Below are 15,292 nucleotides of genomic sequence, written 5' to 3'. Positions count from 1 at the left end.
ATGATTTCAAAAGCACAAGGTGTTAAAGCTGATAAAAGCTTGCAGGTTGTTTAAAGTATGTGGATTTTTTTTTAAGAATTCAAATGTGCCTGCATTTATCTAGAGTGAGCTCTGTTTCTGAAGTTTCTTCGTGAAGAATGGAAGTTTTGAGACCAGTGTATGATAGATGAAATGCAGTGACTATATGGCTCAAAAGCTGTCTGATTCTTGCTGATTTTGCATAGTGAGTGAGGAAATACCTTTGATTTGTTATGTTATTCAAAATACTTTGTAGAAGTTCTTTTACAGTAAAATTGAAGCACTTAGTTAAAATGAACCACAATGTTTATAGGTCTAGCAGCATTTGGGAGAAAGCTATGGATGATGGGAAGTGGTTTATATCTAAGACAGTAAGTCAAGAGGTGATCTGGAAATAGAATGTGTGTCTATGTTCTCCCAGTCCCTGTAACATCTACCGAATCTCTTTATTTCTGAGTCCATGTCACTGGGAAAGTTTCCCTTTTCATAGTGACATCCAATAGCATTTGAATTCTATTAGTATTTTTAGGACTCTGTCATAAGTAATGCCCAGCTGATTGGGCAGTTTGCCGAAAACTCTTCCTGTAATCGTGTATAGTTACTATATGTTTTAATTAGCCAAAACAGGTGTAATGTTAGCTTTGCTTGTGGAAGCTTTTTAATGTTCCGTGCTAACTGGCCTGCTTTTCCTGATTTAAGTCCCATGCTGCTTTCAGCCCAGTGCAGAATGAATTCTGTAAATACTTGGGTAATCTTGAATGAGATCTTGAGCACATGTAGGATATTACTCCGCTGAACTACAAAGTAGTGCCAGCGAAAAATGTTGGGGGTGTATAGAATATTTTAATGCAAAAGGAAGTGTCTGAAATTGGTGCAAGGATTAGCAGCCTCGCTTTCCATGAGTACTTCCATATTAATTGCATTAAACCAGCTGTACTATGTTGGATAGGCATCTAAACATTTGTCACTTGTGTATGATCATTAATAATTCCTTTGGATCTGTTGCAGCTGCACAGATCTGTGTATAAACAGTATATTGATGATGTCCTACTATACTCACCTAATAACTCACTAGAGAATCGGGAGTCTGCAATATTGCATTTTCTGTCTCTACTCATATTAGCTTAAACTTTCCTTAACTACTGCCTCAGTTGAAATATATTTAAAACAAATTGTGATCTTTATAAATGCTTTCAAAATAATTTGGTCCGAAAGATAGTTTCTGAATCCTGACCTTCCATGAAGGCAGGTGCTTTTGCATGGACATCACTGCTACCATATGAATTTATATGCAGGCTGATGCAAAGTTTTGAATAATCTTAAAGCTTTTTTGGGGCTTATGTATCAAAATAAACAGCTGCTACTAATGGTTCAAATATATCACGTGCCCATGTGATGAAGCTAAAAATTGCATATTTAAACACTATCAGGTGTCTTAGGGAGATCAAGAACGGTGGTTAGGGAACACGAGATGACTGAATCTCCTCTTGTGTTTTAAATGTGCTTGTTTTAATATAATGATGTGGATTTTATTTTTTTTTAGGGAGAAAACTCTTTCTCTCTTGTGTAGTGGTGAAAGTGCTATTGCGGCTCTCAGTTTCCTCTCCATTAACCCAGACAGATGCTGGTACCTTATGTGTAAATGGACATGGAAATCTGTAGGGAAAGAGTTACTTGTCAAAGAACTACATTTTGGACCTAAAGGGTCATGGTTTTACTTGGTGATTTTTGTTTACAGTTGGACAGAACAACTGAATATTAGAGCTGCTTTAACTCTAGGTAATCTGGATTTGGTAAAAATCCTGTTCCTGCCCTTTGCTCACTGCTTTTAGTCAGTACCAGATTTGGAGATTTTGATGCTGCTGATAAATAAGGTTGATGTTGAATAACTAGAATTGACTTTATAGGGTCAGTTGTGAAGAAGAGTTCTTGAAGAAGGCTGTTGCAGGTTAACTTTGATGCTATTAGCTAAGTTAGCTTTGAAGTTGCCTAATGTAAGATAGCAAAACTTGAAAGGATTTATAGTTTTCTGTGCAGATACAAAAATGCTGAAAAAATACATTTGTTTCCAGTTTAGGGTGAAGAACTGCCTCTGACAAATCAATAAAAAATGACAGTAATGCTCAATCATTATGCATTATACTGTATTTTAAGAGAAAGAAAAGTGCAAAGATTGTACCCTGTTATTTAAACAGACATACCTGTTTTTGCATTATAACCTAGACTCTTTAATTTCATTGCACTCCTTATGAGCTAAACATTATGATAAAATACATATGACATTTTATTTGACCTGCTGCTTTTTTTGCATATATGCAAGTCTTCAGTAGATTAGTGTTAAAATGCTGTCTAAATTGAGTATTTAAGTACATGGATATGTGCACTTCTTGCAGAGGCTAGTGAGAAAAATACTGAATTTAAATTACTTCAGGTTTTATTTTATGGTGAGTAAATGGATCAATAAAAGTTGAAGACTAGTGGTCTTGGATATCATAAATGGCATCTGTTTCATTTTCCTAGGGCCTTAAATATCTTCCTTGAGTGGCCCTGTACACTAAAATAAAGATCTGAGTTTGTCCTGCTTGGTTTTCCTAATTCCTTTTCTCCCTGTCATCATTCTGGTTGAAAAGTGTTTTGTTAATCTGATTTGAGTAGCTAAGAGGATTCCTATAGATCTCTGACTGTTGAATGAGTACCATGCCTTGGATGACAAGGAAGAAAATGAGAGAAAGGGAAAGCTACTTTTTATTATAGATGTTTTAGATGACTGTTCAAACTACCTTATCTTTTTTTGAAGAGTATCAACAGTGCATGAGAGGCATGTATTCTCTTAAGCTCAGCGCAACAGTTTTCATGAACAGTAACTTTGTTTACTTTATTTAGTGAAATAGATTAATGAAACAAGTAATCCGGAAGTTGGTTATTTTTAAATTGTTTTTATTTGCAGGTATGGGATAAGATATTTCCAGAGTAATAAGCATGGTTCAGCAACGAAAATGTGCATTATGTCACATTGTGTACAACTCAAAAAAGGTAAATAGTTAATGCTTGACACGTATCAGTAGATATTAATATGAAGTGTGAATGAGAAATGCTTTCATTTTAAAATTGTGCAAAGTGCAGTTTCTCTTTAGCAGCAATATACTGCCCTAAGTCTGTCTCAAAGAATGTATTTGTATGTGCTTTGGAGTATCTTTCTTGACGTGAGCTGTGCATTATGCTTGATTCTGAATGTTAAAAATAATGAAGTTTTTTTATATTATTTTATAAACATACTAAAGTGAAAAGCGCTCATACTTATTTGGCTGTAAATTGTGGTATGGGAAGAATACTGTAATGCATGATTTTATAGAGTCCTTTGGAAGGTCTGTGTTTCCATATGGAAGAACCAAATGGATTTGTGTAACACAGCATGTGTATTCATTAATGTGTCAGTTTGGTGTCCATCTTCTGTGTGCTGTGTATTTATACAAAATCTGCATTGAAACTGAGAGTTTCTTATGGACCTTCATGTATTTTTTTAGCCACATGGCACGTGGAGGTGTGGCAGATGCCAATGTTTTAATTCTTCAAGGTGGAAGATGTTCCTTTCCCTTTGCAGATAGGATTTCAAGGGCTAAACAGGATAGTGATTAGTATCTGGTCTTTGAAGATTTCCAAACACTTTGGGTCAAACACCAAAGGACAGTTAAATCATCTGGACTGCTTCCTTTTGCTGAGAGATGAATGTTCTTTTTCTTCTGGCAGCTCCCTTTCAATAGTAAATAATCACAACAGTACTGCAGTTCATGGATCAGGGTTGCTGTAAACAACAAACTGACATGTATATCTCAGTTTCTGAAGTGTCTAGCCAAGTAAATAGTATATGATGATGAATTTACAGCTGTCTTACAATACAAATGCAGAGAAACTGCTCGGATTGCACAGGGAAGCGGTTGTAAATACTGTGATTCTGAGGAGTGGTATTATTGAGACTTTTAATAAAAATTATTTTCAACAGTGATTTGTCAAAAATCAGTCTAATAAACTTTGCTACACAGACTGTTATTTGACTTTCTCCTGAAATTCTACTTTCATAGCATTGAGTTTTAATGACTCACGTGTGTTATTCTTGGGAAAGGTAACATAACTTCCTGCAGGTGTGCCTGTTTGTGCTTTCATTGTCACAGAAACAGGAATGGCAACTGCTACAGCCTTGCAGGAGTAGAGTACACCCTTGTGCGAGGCAGGAGAATTCACACAGATGACTTTTTCAGACACGATACAGCATTTTGTTTTGTTTTGACCAAATATTTTTTTCCCACATGTTGAAGGAGATGGAAGAGCACAAGAGAAGCATGCTTCACCACAGAGAACTGGAAAACCTGAAGGGAAGGTATGAGAACAATCTTGCATCATTCCTCCCTGTGCCATTTTGTATGTCACTTTCTGGAGGAGCTCTTGACCTATTTCCCATAGAAGCTGAATTGCACAGTTTATTTTTACACTTCACTTTAGTAGCGTGCCTTGTTAGACAGTTGGCAATGAACGTGCTCTCATGATGTCAGAAACTCAGGAGGCAAACAATGTGGAAGAAAGCACCTGCATTGCTTTGACTGCAGTGAAGTAAAGTTAGTTCATTCTTGGCAGTTTCATGTTTGTGGGGTTTCTTTTGCAAGCACTAGATTTCTGCCTTTGTCAGAATTAGGAACAATGGTATTTTTGTTTTTTAAATTTTTTTTTTGTTGTTTTTTTGTAAGTTTTCAATGACGTAAAAACAAATGTTGATCTTTTCAACATTTCATCTTTTTTTCTGTTTTTTTCTTTTCAACTGTTCATCTTTTCAAGCACTGTGAGAATATCTGCTTGAGTGATTGTCATTGGCCACTATGGTCCAGTTGCTTGATTAGGAGACCTAACCATGCTGGGTGGTGTTTCCTTTAAGGTTTCATTGTTTTATTTGAAACATTTGGAAAGTAGAAGGGGGGAGTTAAGGGATATTCAAATATGATCCTAATAATAGGGTTTTAGGTTGTAACCAGAGTACATTTTAAAGTGATTTCAGGTGTATGGATTTTGAGGTAGCCGCAGAGATCAGATACTGTCAGATACTTGAATATTTGATCTACAAATTAATTTTTAATTATCTTGCAGCAGAAACTTGCTGCGAGTCATTTGTCATTTAACAAATGACAAATCTGTTTTAAACACCTTTTAAGGAACTAAAAGTAATCCTCTTTCTGCTCTTTGAGGTGTGGAGGACTAATTTCTCATTCATTCATGAGAGAGATGTCAAGACATCTCTCTCATACCCAGGGGGAAAAAAACAAGAATGCTCTCTGCCCTAGAAACTGACTTCTGGCTTCTGGTCAGCTAACTTGTGGAGCACTTCTGTTCTGGACTGTCTTCTTCTGACAATGATTCTGAAATTTGACTTATTTCGACATCTTATTTCTGGCCTTCTACTTTTTTTTTTTTTTGTTTTGTTTTTAGTTTACTTGTGGCTCTGCAGCACTAATTTCTAGAAGTTGTATATTGTGTCTGCAGTGGCTTGCAAATGATTGGACAATTTTTGGTTTTCCATTTCCATAGGACTGATGTTAAGTTAAATTTCTTTCATTATCATTACACTTTTTGTTACTAATGTAACTATCTGTCTTCATTACTGTTTCAGAAGAATGCATGGAAGATAGTTCTTCTCAAAATAATGAACTTAATTTTTTGCTGTGCAACAGCAGCCTTGTTCTCTCTCTTGTGGCCCTTCTTCTTCCATTTAAATTTCATTAGAAGTTTTTAGGTGTCTTTTACAGCCTTGTACTTCAAGAAGAAAATGTGACACACAAGCAGCAGCCTCTTGAGTGTGGCTGAATTGTGTAACAGATGATAACACCATTAAAGTATGTGGAGTATCAACATTTTACTACCTTGAGGTTTAGTATCCAGCTAGATGTCACTTTTCAGACTTTCTGTATGGAAGAGGTGAAGGAAATGCACACATTGATTTATACTTTTTTTTTATTTTAAATTTACCTTAATCTCAAGGGCTAGAATAATTTTCAGAAATGTTTTAAGACTCTTCTCCTTTCCTTTTCTTGAAGTCTTATTCTGTGTGATGTATAAGGAGAACTGGATGCCAAGTACAAAGCTGTAGCATGTTTGGGTTTTGCTTGTTTTTAGTCGTAAGTGAAATAGTGTTCTTGTAACATGAGACATTGAGTCTACAGTCTGAAGTACACATACAGAAAATAAAGCTCTTGGATGCTTTCGTACTGAGAATTCTTTTGTTGTGTTACCTCAAACTTCTTTTGGCCACCTTGTTTAACAGCTAAGATTGTGTGGTGTTCCTGTATGGCAGGGGAATGTGTAGACAGGATCAGTGCGTGCCATGGACTGTGCTAGTTCTGGATGGCATTAATGGGTACACGAAAAGTATAGAACTGAAGGAAATCTAAATTCCCCTGAGTGTAGCTGTCTGAACTCCTGGCCAGTTTATCTTCAATTAAAGCAGTTGCTCATAAAGAAAAAGAAGTGTTGTGTTTTTCTTTAGGTTCGTATAGATTAACAGCAGGTCAAAGAAGTCTTGTCTTTTCAGATTGTCAGTCGGTACAAGAACCACAGCTTTGTAGTTAGTAACTTGCAAGTTAGAAGTGATAGAAACAAATTCTTTGTCCTCAGTCCAGCTGTTAACTCACTGGCTTTGTCCAAAATAATTAAAACTTTGTGTTTAGTTAGTCCGTCTATAAATGAGGATGGTAAAAGTTTTATGAAATAATAGAAACATGGGTCTTAGGATGTGGACTGTTCTTTAAAACCTAATTACTACCATATTAGAACCACTGGGGTGTGCTTCTCATTGAGAATCCTTGTGAGTGAAGTGGAACATTATGTAAAAAGAACATCTTTTTCAGTGAGAAGCCAACTTTCTATTTGCAGTTTGCCTTGTGTGATGACCTAAGTTAAAAATAAGTCTTATTAGCGATGCACAGCTGTGCCATTTATGAGTGTGAAGAGGATTCTTCCAATGACATTAGTAAAATATTGGTTTTGTTACCTTTATTGCATTAATAAGATAGCCCAAAGTACAATATATAGAATATGGGCTTTGAATATTTATTGACGAGTATGAAGCGTATGAAATTAAGTACACTTAGTTCTCAAAAATACAGGTTAAATTTGGAAACTGCTGACATCATAAATTAAATTTATCTTAATGTTTAATCTGACATTAATTAGGCTGCAACATACAGAATAATTAAACAAAAAAATTCTGATTTTTAATACTTAGGCTGTTGAAAATAAAGCTGTCTCTTGGTGTGTCTTAATGACTGCATTGATTGAATATCTTAAGTATGTTAGTAGGGAAACCACTGATATCCAGGATACATAAAACATAGCTGCTGACACTTGATTAACCACTCTGATGAGGATGTTGCCTTAATACCTTGAGTGAGTGTACATATTTTGATCTTTCTCTCTGTTTGTTTTTTTTTAACTGTTCACTAAAAAAAACAAGGATTCATGTTTGTCTTTTTCTTTTATGGATCCCATTTTCTTGACACCTAGTAATGAACTGTGTGTAGTATTATGATTCTTCTGTTCTAAGACCTTTGTGTCAAGTTCTCCATGGGAACATACATATTTGCTTTTATGAATTAACTGGCAGAATTGAAAGAAGCACTGTGAAGGCAGTCAGTAAATCCTGTCTTGGTCCTGTTGAGTTGTTTGCAGTGGACTATGCTCTAATTAATATTTTTCTGTGTGGTTTTATTTTTAATCTGGTGAACGTATTTTCCTTTTTTAGGAAGCTAATAATGTACTTCTTTAACACTGAATTATTGGAAGGCTTTGTCAGAAGAACAAATGTTGTGGTTTTAGAAATCTGAATTTCTTAAAAAGAAAAAAAAAAAGTTCAAGTCTTGTGGTCTTAATCCAGTAATATGAGTAAAGCCATTTGTCTGATACAGCTGTCAACTTTCTCCAGCTGAAATTATTTCTATATTTTTTGAGATAAGTCCTCTAAAGTAGAAAGCAGACCTCATGCACACTTGAACCAAATAAAGAACAGTGAACTGAAGATACCCTTCCATCACTCACTGTGCTGTGGAGTCTTTGGATTCCAGGCAGCAGTCTCAGCTGTCCCAGTTTAGGTTATGTTGTATCAGGATTGGCTGTATCCATGTACTGCCTCCTCCCTTTTCTAAATTTCACTGGGGGAAGGCTCAAGGCGAGGATTAAATGTAGAAGCTGTCACCAGGCTTCCCCAGTGCAGCTGGCAGCATGGATGGGTTTCAGAGCTCCTGCTAGCTCTGGAAGCCTTTCATTCTGCCTCCTCGCTCACTATGTTTCCTCTGAATAGATTTTGAGTACAACAATTCAAGAAGATTTCCTCCTTCCACTTAATGTAGCTTTATTACCAAGTCTTTTACCTCTTGATTGTTGGAAAAAAATCTTGTAAAAACTGACCATCAAAAACCAAAACCTTGAAAGAGAAAGCCAGAGAATTCAAATAAATATACTGAGCAAAGCCTAGTTGCCTTGAACTCAAGACACATTCAGAGGAAACAAAGTAAGACCAGAGCTACCTGCCATGCCAGTTGGCAGAGTTGAAAGTCCACCCTCTGCCTCTCTTCCTAGGGATAGCAGCCATGAATGCCGGGTGTGCAGGGTGACGCTGGTGGGTTTGTCAGCATATGCCAAGCACATCTCCAGTCAGCTGCACAAAGACAACGTTAATGCCCATGACAGAAAAGAGGAAGAGAAGGAAGAGGCAGAAGAAGACGACCTTGACAAAGAACTCATTCAACTAATCAAGCAAAAGAAGGAACGGAACCGGTGAGTTTTCCGTTCTCCACTTAGATAATAGAATTGCTTTTAACACAATGAGGATGCACTTCCAAGGCTTAGGTGCTCACAAAATGTAAACTACACTGTAGCCAGTGTACTTGTGACAGCAATCCAAGAGACCTGTGTGGATATCATAGTTTCAACATGTAAATGTGACTCTGCTGAATGTTCTTGTTCTGTTCTTCTACTGCTAGTATGGAAACAGAGTAATTCTCTGTTATGGATAAAACCAGTCTTGAGTTTTGAGAACCCTAATATTTTTATTTTAATATTTGATATCTTTTTAACTTAAGGCTTAATAAATGTACAGTAGTGCTAATATTGTTTATGGTGGAGGTTGTCTGTAGGAATCTGGCCTTTAAAAAACTGCTGCTGAACATGTTTTTTTATAAAATGAATTGGATTCTTTTGCAAATGTCACACTGAAATCCCATAATCCTAGAATGAAATTTCTTACCTGTTGTATCTTGCTGCTTACCATTAGCTAAATCTAGTTCCAGTGGCTCATTATGAAATAGAAGGCTGCAGAAAGTAATAAGTATTGTCTTTCATTTTACATGAAAATCTGCACATGTGCATTGCTTGTGTGATGTTCCAGTTGGGAATATATTATTTGAATAGATTTATGGCATGGTGATGGTACTAAACGGGCATATCATTTTTAAAAGAAGCTCTTGCGTCCTGTGGCTAGAAATTTGAATTAGTGTTTCCAGATGTTGAAATCTGTGGTGACTGTTAGGTTTTGGCATCACTCTGTTGTACTAATGTGTGCCTGCTCTGCACAGTGGTCATGTTTTCATACTGGTTAACGGTAGGTAGCAAAAATGTCACTTTTCCTTTTTGTTTTATGGAAAAGGAGTAATACTGTCAGTGCAGTGTTGTTCTGAGGAAACTAAAACTGTACAAAATCTCTGTCTGCTGGGTGCTGATTTGGAAAGGGGGAAGACCAGAAGGTACAAGGATTAAGTTCCTAAATCAGCAAAATTATTTACATTAGATTGTAATCTAGTTGGGTCAGCTCTTAGAAATTACTGTATCACTTAGATATTGCTTTTTTGAATTCTTGTCTTAGAACTCAGATTCTTTTGCGCAGCAGACTATTTTCCATTAGAGAGTAGTTATTAGTGAATCTTTTTGCAGAACTGGAATGTATCAAAAATATAAAGGGTGATACAATATAAATGTTCAGTTTACTCAAATAAATTGTTTTTGAGTAGATAGTGTGAAAGTTTACTGTCTTTCTTGTCCAGGGATCTAGAATGGATGTATTTCTATGATCAGTTCCTGGAAAAAAGTTTTAATGAAAACTCCACATTTGGTCGGATAAATATTTAGAATGTTTAGACTGCTGACCCTGGGAATAGCTGTAGCTGTTAAGGGAGCATTTATCTTTAAATGTACATGTGATAGTTTGCCACGTGTTTGTGATAAGTTGCCAAGCACAAGTGCTATCTGAAGGGCAGTCGATAGTGCTGCTTGGACGCTCATACAGACTCAGGATTGCATACTGTGGACTGTTCCAGTCTCTTGATTAAAAGAAGACGGATTACTTTTGTATCTCATGTGGATGTTTTACATCTGTGTTTTAACGTTTATAAATGGAGCCATCATGTTAGTAGTTCCCTCCTGTAAGGATACTAATGGTGTTTTCAGCCTAACTTTCCTCTGTTTTCTGTCAGTTCACTCTAGTTACACCAGCAGAATAGTCTTCAGAAAAAATAATTATCTCACTATTGAGTTTTCTATCTACTAAGATAGATCAAATTACAAAGATTCTACAACATAAAGAAGCTTTATTTTTATTAGTTTCTTATTAGTCCAATAGCAAATATAAAGGAATATTATCTTTCAAGTTAGAGAAAAGTATTTGAGAATCAGTCTATTGAACTGTCCCTGCACCAAACCATTTGAGAGAAATTTTGAAATTATCACGTTTAAGTAAAGGTACAGTGTTAGTTTTGAAAGTCAAACATTACTGAAGCTTGAAAAGCAAAGCTGCTAAAAAGTATCCATTTCTGTTTATAATAAATAATTTAAAAAAATATTTTCTTCCCAGTTCATTCATGAAGCTTATGGACTGTTGGATTTTAGTAGAATAGCATCAGAATTTAGGCTTTTCTCAATTCTTTTGTAGGCAAACTGAACCAAGTTGTGCAAACCAAGAATTAGAATGTGATGATAGGAGATCACAGAGAAGGCGAGAAGAGAGAGCTGCTTACAAAGAAAGAGAAGCTTATGATCAGTCGTCGTGGCATCATCATAATGCATCACAAAGGGACTGGAAATGGGAAAAGGATGATTATGTTAGTCCTAGACAAGGCAAATTTTCACACTGTCAGAGGAACCTTAATATAAACAGACATTCAGGTGGTGCAAGGGGGCGCTCTGGGTGGCATGAGAATGTTTCAGGAAACCCTTTGAAACGACATAACTGTGGGAATTGTGGAAATGTTTGGCATCAAACTGGGCGGAGAGGAGGAGCATCAAATTGGCATCATGGTGCTAGGGAAAGAAATTCTGCTTGGCACTCAGAAGAAATGGGTCATTTTTCTAGCTGGAATTCCAAGAGTTATGGAGGAAACTGGAAACCGAGTCCTCGTGGTGCAAATGGCTGGAATTTTGGAAGCTCAGGAGATTCATATTCATCAGAGCCAAGTATATACAGTCAGGAAAGGTCTCCATGGCAGCGGCCAGAGAAAGGCAATGTTCTGCCATATAGAAATCATAGGAATAGGGGTGACCGTCTGGATTTTACTAGTGATGAGTTTGCTGCTGAGGGGGTGTTGGAATTTAATACATTGAAACAACTAGAAAGCAAAATTTCAAGAGCCAGTGGAAAAAGTGTCAGTCCTTCCAGAGATAAAACATATCGCTGGACTCCCTACCCATCCCAGAAAACTGCAGAGCAGCAACCATGGTCTGAAGATAATATTTCAAATACTTCAGATAAAATGGGTTCTGTACTTATGCCTCTTACTGATTCATTAATGAAAGGAAAAACTTGTGAAGGCAATGTCAGCCTTTCAGAACTTAAAAACCATGAAGCATCTTCCCCTTCTAATGGAACCTTAGATCACCTTGATTCTTGCAAGGTTATGAAAGACTCTTCCAGTGCTGAAAAGCCTGACAGAGATGATGACAGAAGTAATAGGATGCCATCACTGAAATCCCCTCTTCTGAATATCACAGATATGAAATTATCCTTGATAAAGCAAGACACAAACAGTCTCTTAAAAAATGTCAGGCTTCTGTTATCCTCAACTTGTGGTGAAGAGCAGAATAATTTGAATGCAGTGAACTTGGAAACAAACAGTTTCTCCTCTTACTCATCAAAGCTGCATGGTGCTTGTATTGGTAACTTACAAGACAACAAAGATGTGCTTGATAACAATCTTGGAGAGCCTATTAATAACTTAAGTGAAGCCAAACAAAATCCCAAAGGTGTTCAGTCAAACCATTCCGTGCAAAATGCTCCCTTAAGCTCTTGCAAAGATACAAGTGACCAGAATAGGGAAGAAAGTGGGAAAGAATTGCCAAAGAAGGAGTTCAGACTAGATTCATTAGATGATTTAATGGGAAGTGAGAAATCAGAAGCAAAATTTGAAAAGTTGGATTCTTCTTTACCCTGTGACACTCCTGAAGATAAAACTACCACCTCTGAAAAGGAAGATGATAAAAAGCTATCTGCTTCAAGTATTGCTTCTGCTGAGCTGAAAAATTTTACATTTCGGATAGAACCCACAGTTTCTTCATCAAGCAGTCAAGACCATTTGCATGTGGATTTGAAAACTTCACAGGACAGGGAAGGGAATGAAGAGTGTGTAAAGTCACGTGATCAATTTGAAATGGAAGGTTTTGAAAATCCTTCAGATAATGAGCTTCAGAAAGGAGGAAGCCAGTCAGTAGGCCTCCTTCTTCAAGATTTAAGCAAATTTGGCCTGCCTGCTTCTCTGCAAAGAGATCTGACACGGCATATCAGTCTGAAGAGCAAAGTCGGGACACATCTCCCAGAGCCCAATCTCAATAACGCACGTCGCATTCGGAATGTGAATTGCCTTCGGAGAAGTGAGACAGAGAAGGAGTCGGGGCTTAAACCTACCCTCAGGCAGATTCTTAGTGCTTCCCGGCGAAATGTTAACTGGGATCAGGTCATCCAGCAGGTAACAAAGAAGAAACAGGAACTTGGCAAAGGTTTACCAAGGTTGGTACCTTTCAGATCTAACCATGTCTCTCAGGGCATGCTGAGGGAGGAGGGTTGTTTTTTCCCATATCTGAAATGAACTCCAAAATCCTTAAACTAAGAGTTCATAAAGAAGCTTGCTATGCCATGATCTTTTGCAGAGTTTTTGAAAATGGTGCAGATTTTTTGCAAATAATGCGGAGTTTTTATTAATTGATGCTATGAATGAATGTCGGTCCGTAGATAAGTAAAAGTAATCTGCTCAGAAAAGATTCTGATCTGTTCATAATGGTTCCTTTAATATCTGAATGTGGATGGTAACTGTAGTTTCTTTTGAAGTTCTAGTAATGGAAGAATGTAAAAATGCAATCAGGATGGGAACAATGCTATGACAGTTGCCTATTTCCTGATTTTTTTAGGACTACAAGAAATGCTTGCAGTGCTGCAAGCAGTGTAAATGCTCACTCTTCATTTGTTAATCTTTTATTCTGGTACACAGTTTGCTTTTGTAGTTAAAGAAGCAATTATATAATACTGCATTTTTGAAACTTGCTTTAAACCTGAAAACTTTGAAGTGTCTTGAACAAATGTCACATTTGATTATTCCAACCTTCCTTGGGAATAATTTATAATAACATGATTTCTGACTTGAAAATCATGCTTCCAGTTCTTAGACACTAGGTTGGGTTATGTGATACACAGGAGATCTTCCATTGCTAGGTGAGGTAGAAAGCACAGAATACCAGTGCAATGGGATTAAACCTACTGCTTAAAGCAGTAACATAGATTTGGGGAAGGGGGAGGCTTTCCTTTATAAGGTGTAGCAGGCTTGTAACTTGTTTGTTTATTTTTCTTTTTATCTCGTTAAAGGTTTGGCATAGAGATGGTGCCTCTTGTTCAAAATGAGCAAGAGGGTCTAGAACTCAGTGAAGAATCTGATCCGACTGCTCTGGAAGGATTCCAGTGGGAAGAGATTTCCTTAGTGCCTGGCTCAGCCAGAAAACGTAGCTTTTCTGAAAGCAGTGTCATAGCAGACAGAAATCCTTCTGCTTATAGCTTTTTCAGTGAACAAGCCAAAATTAAAGAAAATGGGCAAAGGCAAGTAATTGCAGCCAGCCACCCACATCATATAACATCTGGATATGAGACAAGCACTAACATTGAGGCTGATCAGAAAGAGGGGAGACCATCTCTTGCTTTGTCACCTTTTATGTCTGAAAGAACTGAGGCTAGCAGAAGAAGTCACAGCCTACAAGCCACCTCTGAGATCACAGGCCACACAGAACAAGATCAGGAGAGCCCAGAGAAGAGAACACCTCTTCTTGAAAAACAAAATGTATTAGAGATGTCAGAAGAAAATCGTCCAGCTTCAAATAGTGCTTCACTTTTTGCAGTGTCTAATAACATAGATGCAGCTACAGACAGTAGCTGCACATCTGGTACTGAACAGAATGAGAGCCAAGGAATTGGAAAGAAGCGAAGAGCAACTGGAGTAAGTGTGCAATTCTCTCCAGCTTTGAGGTGCTGAAAAGGTTCTTTCCCTATCAGTGGTCATTCAGCTTTGGAAAGACTGTGCAGGGAGGACTTTCCCCATCTGATAGTCTTGTACTTTAATAACATCAAGTTCATTTTTTGTTTGACTTAATTTTCTTTAGATTTCTGTTTTCATAGTGCAGGACTTTTGATAGTTTTTTGTAATTAGTAGGAATGACAAATGCTCTTTATTTGATTTGGTACCTGGCATACTATGTTGATAAACAAAAGCTGTTAAAATATTTCTGTGGAAGTACTAGGTTTTGTAGCAAGAATCTTGGTGTTTCACAACAAAATTTAAGTGGAAGGTTGCCTGTAGTAGAAATTTGTTTTCCTTAGATGTTTCTGGCTTTATGGGTAAGCCAGGAAATAAAAACATTTTTAAAAATTATGCACCTAAAATTATATTCTTAAATCCGAATTTGTTTCACAGTCTCGTCTTAGACTTATCCAAAGGTTCAAAAAAATCTTGTTGATCAATTTCACAAAATGGTTTTGCAGAAAGCAATAATTCTTATTCTTCACTGTTTAATCCTCTGCACCTTCAACTAAAACTGTAGAGCAGAAACTCTTATTCAAGTGCAATCTTAACGATCTGAGCAAGAAGTCTGTTGGCTTATTTAATATTTCTTCTTAGTTGAGGTGAAAGCGTGGCACTCTGTCTTCCCTCTTTTAAGAGCAGAGCAAATGATGAGTTATACAAGAATGTGCAAACAATTTATGGATTCTTCTCTGTGC

General features: G+C 36.8%; 1 protein-coding gene across 3 annotated transcripts in view; it reads left to right on the top strand.

The window, feature by feature from the left end:
• Window positions 1-15,292, top strand: part of ZNF106 (zinc finger protein 106) — a 41,850-nt gene that overhangs the window by 5,789 nt on the left and 20,769 nt on the right. For 2 of the 3 annotated variants that reach the window (XM_041404101.1, XM_041404023.1), the window contains exons 2-6: window positions 2,966-3,051; window positions 4,332-4,393; window positions 8,632-8,829; window positions 10,976-13,042; window positions 13,892-14,513. In XM_041404101.1, the coding sequence (XP_041260035.1) occupies window positions 2,998-3,051; window positions 4,332-4,393; window positions 8,632-8,829; window positions 10,976-13,042; window positions 13,892-14,513 (3,003 nt within the window). In that variant the 5' untranslated portion in view covers window positions 2,966-2,997. The remainder of the gene's footprint in view (window positions 1-2,965; window positions 3,052-4,331; window positions 4,394-8,631; window positions 8,830-10,975; window positions 13,043-13,891; window positions 14,514-15,292) is intronic. The other variant, XM_041404188.1, reaches the window with a different exon arrangement.

The sequence above is a fragment of the Onychostruthus taczanowskii genome, unplaced genomic scaffold (genome assembly GCF_017590055.1).
Source record: "Onychostruthus taczanowskii isolate IOZ18803 unplaced genomic scaffold, ASM1759005v1 scaffold1, whole genome shotgun sequence".
NCBI classification, from domain to species: Eukaryota; Metazoa; Chordata; class Aves; order Passeriformes; family Passeridae; genus Onychostruthus; species Onychostruthus taczanowskii.
This window is presented reverse-complemented; position numbering and strand designations above follow the sequence as displayed.